Source organism: Montipora foliosa, chromosome 12 (assembly GCF_036669935.1).
Source record: "Montipora foliosa isolate CH-2021 chromosome 12, ASM3666993v2, whole genome shotgun sequence".
Taxonomy (NCBI): Eukaryota; Metazoa; Cnidaria; class Anthozoa; order Scleractinia; family Acroporidae; genus Montipora; species Montipora foliosa.
This window is the reverse complement of record NC_090880.1, coordinates 604,765-611,902: the sequence shown is the minus strand read 5'-3', so window position 1 is coordinate 611,902 and position 7,138 is coordinate 604,765. Positions and strand designations below refer to the sequence as shown.

Genomic DNA, 7,138 nt, shown 5'->3' with positions numbered 1-7,138 from the left:
CGTTTACCCACATCTACCCTAAGGTAACCAGGTTTACCCTCATCTACCCTAAGTTAACCACGTTTACCCTCATCTACCCTAAGATAACCACGTTTACCATCATCTTACCTAAGATAACCACGTTTACTCACATCTACCCTAAGTTAACCACGTTTACCCTCATCTACCCTAGGTTAACCACGTTTAGCAACATCTACCATACGTTAACCAGGTTTACCCTCATCTACCCTAAGTTAACCACGTTTACCCTCATCTACCCTAAGTTAACCACGTTTACCTACATCTACCCTAATTTAACCACGTATACCCTCATCTACCCTAAGTTAACCACCTCTACCCTCATCTACCCTAAGTTAACCACGTTTACCCACATCTACCCTAAGTTAACCACGTTTACCCTCATCTACCCTAAGCTAACCACGTTTATCCTCATCTACCCTAAGTTAACCACGTTTACCCTCATCTACCCTAAGTTAACCACGTTTACCCTCATCTACCCTAAGATAAGCACGTTTACCATCATCTACCCTAAGATAACCACGTTTACTCACATCTACCCTAAGATAACCACGTTCACTCACATCTACCCTAAGTTTACCACGTTTACCCTCATCTAACCTATGTTTACCACGTTTACCCTCATCTACCCTAAGTTAACCACGTTTACCTACATCTACCCCAAGTTAACCACGTTTACCCTCATCTACCCTAAGTTAACCACGTTTACCCTCATCTACCCTAAGTTAACCACGTTTACCTACATCTACCCTAATTTAACCACGTATACCCTCATCTACCCTAAGTTAACCACCTTTACCCTCATCTACCCTAAGTTAACCACGTTTACCCACATCTACCCTAAGTTAACCACGTTTACCCTCATCTACCCTAAGCTAACCACGTTTATCCTCATCTACCCTAAGTTAACCACGTTTACCCTCATCTACCCTAAGTTAATCACCTTTACCCTCATCTACCCCAAGTTTACGACGTTTACCCTCATCTACCCTAAGTAAACCACGTTTCTCCCCATCTACCCTAAGTTAACCACCTTTACCCACATCTACCCTAAGTTAACCACGTTTACCCACATCTACCCAAAGTTTACCACGTTTACCCTCATCTACCCTAAGTTAACCACCTTTACCCTCATCTACCCTAAGTTAATCACCTTTACCCTCATCTACCCCAAGTTTACGACGTTTACCCTCATCTACCCTAAGTAAACCACGTTTACCCACATCTACCCCAAGTTAACCACCTTTACTCTCATCTACCCTAATTTAACCACGTATACCCTAATCTACCCTAAGTCAACCACGTTTACCCACATCTACCCTAAGTTAACCACGTTTACTCTCATCTACCCTAAGTTAACAACGTTTACCCAAATCTACCCTAAGTTAACCACGTTTACCCTCATCTACCCTAACTTAACCACGTTTACCTACATCTACCCTAAGTTAACCACGTTTACCCTCATCTACCTTAAGTTTAGCACGTTTACCCTCATCTACCCTAAGTTAACCACGTTTACCCTCATCTACCTTAAGTTAACCTCGTTTACCTACATCTACCCTAAGTTAGCCACCTTTACCCTCATCTACCCTAAGTTAACCACGTTTACCCACATCTACCCTAAGTTAACCACGTTTGCCCTCATCTACCCTAGGGTAACTACGTTTATCCTCATCTACCCTAAGTTATCAACGTTTACCCTCGTCTACCGTAAGTTTACCACGTTTACCCTCATCTACCTTAAGTTTACCACCTTTACCCTCATCTACCCTGAGTTAACCACGCTTACCCACATCTACCCTAAGTTTACCACGTTTACCCTCGTCTATCCTAAGTTAACCACGTTTAGCCACATCTACCATAAGTTAACCACGTATACCCTCATCTACCCTAAGTTTACCACGTTTACCCTCATCTACCCTAAATTAAGCACGTTTACCCACATCTACCCTAAGTTAACGACGTTTACCCTCATCTACCCTAAGTTTACCACGTTTACCCTTATCTACCCTAAGTTAAACACGTTTACCCTCATCTACCCTAAGTTAACCACGTTTACCCTCATCTACCTTAAGTTAACCACCTTTACCCTCATCTACCCGTAGTTAATCACCTTTACCCCCATCTACCCTAAGTTAACCACGTTTACCCTCATCTACCCTAAGTTTACCACGTTTACCCTCATCTACCCTAAGTTAACCACGTTTACTCACATCTACCCTAAGTTAACCAGGTTTACCCTCATCTACCCTAAGTTTACCACGTTTACCCTCATCTACCCTAAGTTTACCACGTTTACCCTCATCTACCCTAAGTTAACCACGTTTACCCACATCTTTCCTAAGTTAATCACGTTTACCCTTATCTACCCTAAGTTTACCACGTTTACCCTCATCTACCCTAAGTTAAACACGTTTACCCTCATCTACCCTAAGTTAACCTCGTTTACTCACATATACCCTAAGTTAACCAGGTTTACCCTCAGCTACCCTAAGTTTACCACGTTTACCCTCATCTAGCCTAAGTTAAACACGTTTACCCTCATCTACCCTAAGTTTACCACGTTTACCCTCATCTACCCTAAGTTAACCACGTTTACCTATATCTACCCTAAGTTAACCACGTTTACCCTCATCTACGCTTAGATAACCACGTTTACCCACATCTACCCTAAGATAACCACGTTTACCCACATCTACCCTAAGTTAATCACGTTTACACTCATCTACCCTTAGTTAACCGCGTTTACCCACATCTTCCCCATCTTTCCATTTACTAATACAACCATGTGTACTCTCTTCTACCCTAAGGTGGCCACTTTACACCTCGTTGAGTTTCGCCTACCCTTACCTACTCTGAGTATACCACGTTAACTCTGATCTACCCTAGATTGGCTACTAATTATTTAGTTAACCCCTTTCTACCATTTTAACCCTCATCTTCCCTAAGTTTGCCTCGTTTACCCTAATTTCACCTCATTTGGCGACGTTATACCTCGTTGACCATGAGCTACCGCAAGGCAAACTCGCTCTACCAACATTTATCCTAAGGTAACCACATTTATGCTTATCTTACACTGTTGGAGCTATCGGAAATTTAAACTAACCCTGTGTTAATATCTTAGGTACTACCACTACACGTAAGAACCATTGTGTTGAAAGTAGATTGCAAGTAACTATTTTTGGTTCTTTTCTTTTATACAGTTAGTATTGTTTATTTCTCCCAGCTGTATTGCGTCTTTTGTATTAGTCAATGTAATGTAAATTGTGTATGTAAATAATAATAATAATAATAATAATAATAATAATAATAATAAAAATCTTAGGTACGCTGCCTACTATTGTTATTGCGCATACGTTCTGCGTATCTCGAGATACTCTGATTTCCTATTGGCCATGCTTATTAATACAGTGATATTTTTTTGCGCGGTTTAAAAGTATGCGGAGAAAACAGAACTGAGCAAGTTCTCTTGGTATCCAAAAAGAAAATTTGGGGTAACCTTGCATTTTTCAGAGATAATTAAGGTTCAATTTGGAAAAGATATCCATTCAATGTTTTGTATTTTAAAGCTTTTTTCGAATATTGTAGATTAATTATGTTCGAAAAATGCTTGGTTACCCCCAATTTTCTTTTTTTGGATTTTAATAACACTCGTTAAGATCTGCTTTTCCCGCATATTCAGTAAACAGCGCAAAACTATCTTTGAATTAGCAAGCACCGTCCTTTCTTGGCACCTTTGGAATCAGATTTTTTGGCCTTAAATGAAGTAAAAGATGGGTCTTACACGTTTTTCTGGAATGGTAAAGGCGACCATCAAAACAAAACGGCGGCCTAAAAATAATCGATTTCGTTTTCTTTAACTAAACCCGTAAAGTCAAAGTGGATAAAGAAATAATTGAAACCTAATAGCAATTAAAAAGGGAAACGTTTCATGGATGATGGCCTTAAAAATTACGGAACTCCAGGGGTCTTTTGCGCTAATGTATTGAAATTGTAAGTAAGGTAATCGCAAGTACTGCTGTATGTAAGTGCAACGTAACGTAAGAGGTTGTTTAATTTAAAAAAAATAGAATTTAACTATTACGAATAGGACACCAAAGTTGGCTTATCTGCTTGAGGGAACGCTAAGTTGTCCAAGGACGTTTACGAGACATGGTCCACCGGTACATGGATCACCCGTGTGGACCCGATCCATGTACCCCTTCATAGATAAGGATGGTTCATAGACCTGGGGTCCATGTTTTGTATACATGGGGTATTCCATTACAAGTACAGTGGAGCAATAAACAAGCATTGCTTACGTAAAAGTTTAAACATTTTCAAATGCTGTTTTATTAAACAGTACTTTAAATCGTCGTATTTATAATGGCTGCTTATAAATGTGATTTTCTCTACCATTTTGCGGAAAAATCAAGTACTTCGCCAACTTTAAAGTTTACTTCAAAACAAATTTGGTCTCAAATTTTTAGTTGCGAATGGGAAATTATTTAGGTTGTAACCTGCAGAGGTGAACACACGCGATTTAAAATATCAATAATGAATATAATAAATATATATATAACTTATTCGGACTCAATACAACACTAGCAATAGCTTGTTCACGGCCAGGGAGCTCCTAACATAAACTACAGCACGAATGATTTCATTTTTTATCTTTGCCGGCTTTCCAATCCATTATCCCCTGCTAGTTCTGATCATAAAGATATCGTTATAACTTCCTTTGTTACAGTATCTAGGTTTGGGAATCCGCAACAAAACTATATATGCATATCAAAATCAAAGGGGGAATAAACAAAAATGCGCACTAATTAAAAAAGTTTTTTTTCTCCTTTTTGGGTTTATTCAAAGAGAAATTTGGCATTCCGACGAAAACATTTTTAGTTTAGCAACGTTTAACGCAGTCACTTACCATACAAGGTCAAACCAAGGTATATGCGCTGATAACCGAGATTGAGTGAACCAATCAGAGCACGCGAAATGCATTATCCAAGGTTGAGAATTTAATAAACGTGGTTAACTTAGGGTAGATGTGGTTAAACGTGGTTCACTTAGGGTAGATGTGGTTAAACGTGGTTAACTTAGGGCAGATGTGGTTAAACGTAGTTCACTTAGGGTAGATGTAGTTAAACGTGGTTCACTTAGGGTAGATGTGGTTAAACGTGGTTAACTTAGGGTACATGTGGGTAAACGTGTTTAACTAAGGGTAGATGTGGGTAAACGTGGTTAACTTAGGGTAGATGAGGGTAAACGTGGTTCACTTAGGGTAGATGTGGTTAAACCTGGTTCACTTAGGGTGGATGAGGGTAAACGTGGTTAACTAAGGGTAGATGTGGGTAAACTTGGTTCACTAAGGGTAGATGTGGTTAAACGTGGTTTATTTAGGGTACATGTGGGTAAATGTGGTTAACTTAGGGTACATGTGGTTAAACGTGGTTAACTTAGGGTAGATGTGGTTAAGCGTGGTTCACTTAGGGTAGTTGTGGTTAAACGTGGTTCACTTAGGGTACATGTGGGTAAACGTGGTTTACTTAGGGTAGATGTGGTTAAACGTGGTTCACTTAGGGTAGCTGAGGGTAAACGTGGCTAACTTAGGGTAGATGTGGTTAAACATGGTTCACTAAGGGTACATGTGGGGAAACGTGGTTCACTTAGGGTAGATGTGGGTAAACGTGGTTAACTTAGTGTAGATGTGGTTAAACGTGGTTCACTTAGGGTAGATGTGGTTAAACGTGGTTCACTTAGGGTACATGTGGGTAAACGTGGTTAACTAAGGGTAAATATGGGTAAACGTGGTTAACTTAGGGTAGATGTGGTTAAACGTGGTTCACTTAGGGTAGATGTGGTTAAACGTGGTTCACTTAGGGTAGATGTGGTTAAACGTTGTTCACTTAGGGTAGATGCATACGTGCCAACTCTCCCGGATTATCCGGGAGTCTCCCGGATACGGAACGAATCTCCCGGTCTCCCGTACGGGTCATTAAATCTCCCGGATAAAAACGACTCTGAACCTTTTACAGACGTTTCCCCATTCTAGACTCAAATTGCATCCCCAAGTTTAAAAAAAATCGATTTTTTCAAACTCGTTTCATTGTTTCTTAATGCACTTCTTCATCTCTGAGTTTCAAACACACGTTAATAGAACTAAACAAAATGACTTCCTTTAGCTATCATAGTCATATAACCGATTGTTTGATTGGATCTCTGATTAACCAATGAAAATCTTGACATAAGTACCCTGTTTTCCCGCAAATTCACAATGGCGGCAGAATATTCTTGTACTCTGAAGGAGCTGCTGGGGGATGGGTGGGTGCGTTTAAGGAAGGGGGGGAGAGGAGGGGAGGGGGAGTCGGTAGGTTGATCGTGGGGGGAGGGGTGGGGAGACCGGCTGGAAAAAATCTCCAGATTTTAGATCTCCATAGGTTGGCATCTCTGTAGATGTGGTTAAACGTGTTTCACTTAGGGTAGATGTGGTTAAACGTGGTTAACTTAGGGTACCTGAGGGTTAACGTTGTTAAGTTAGTGTAACTTATGGGGGATTGGGGTAAACGTGGTTAACTTAGGGTGGATGATGTCTAACGTTGGTCTAAAAGGACACTTCGTGTGGTATATACCGTATTTAAAGTTGTAATGTATGGGACGTCTTATGGGCCTAACATGAACGCTTTGCCACCTGGAAACTACCGATTGAGAGTTTCAATATGGCGGAGGAAAACGAGATTTTTCACCAGGCCAAGAGGGTTAAATTACAACAACGAAAATATGACAAATTGCCAGTATGGATATGCGAAAACCACGATGAAGTTCTCTACTACATCCACAGGGCAATTGCATCGCGACACATCTCATTTGAAAACATAACAGTCCTTCACTTCGATTCTCATCCAGATCTTACTATCCCGTTAAATATGGCGGCGGACACAGTTTTTAAACAAGAAAAACTTTATGAAGAGATCAGCATTGCTGACTGGATTTTACCCGCTGTTTATGCTGGACATATTAACCGAGTTATTTGGGTCAAACCACCCTGGGCGGACCAGATAACAGATGGGATTTTCCACTTCAAAGTAGGAAAACACAAGGAGACCGGCTTTATTAGGTACAGTAAGTTAATGCAGTCATT

At 40.3% G+C, this 7,138-nt stretch overlaps 1 protein-coding gene across 4 annotated transcripts in view; it reads left to right on the top strand.

Moving 5' to 3' along the window:
* The first annotated feature begins 6,702 nt into the window (after positions 1-6,702).
* Positions 6,703-7,138, top strand: part of LOC137979119 (UPF0489 protein C5orf22 homolog) — a 6,880-nt gene continuing 6,444 nt past the window's right edge. For all 4 annotated transcript variants that reach the window (XM_068826306.1, XM_068826307.1, XM_068826305.1 and 1 more), the window contains exon 1: positions 6,703-7,114. In XM_068826306.1, the coding sequence (XP_068682407.1) occupies positions 6,717-7,114 (398 nt within the window). In that variant the 5' untranslated portion in view covers positions 6,703-6,716. The remainder of the gene's footprint in view (positions 7,115-7,138) is intronic.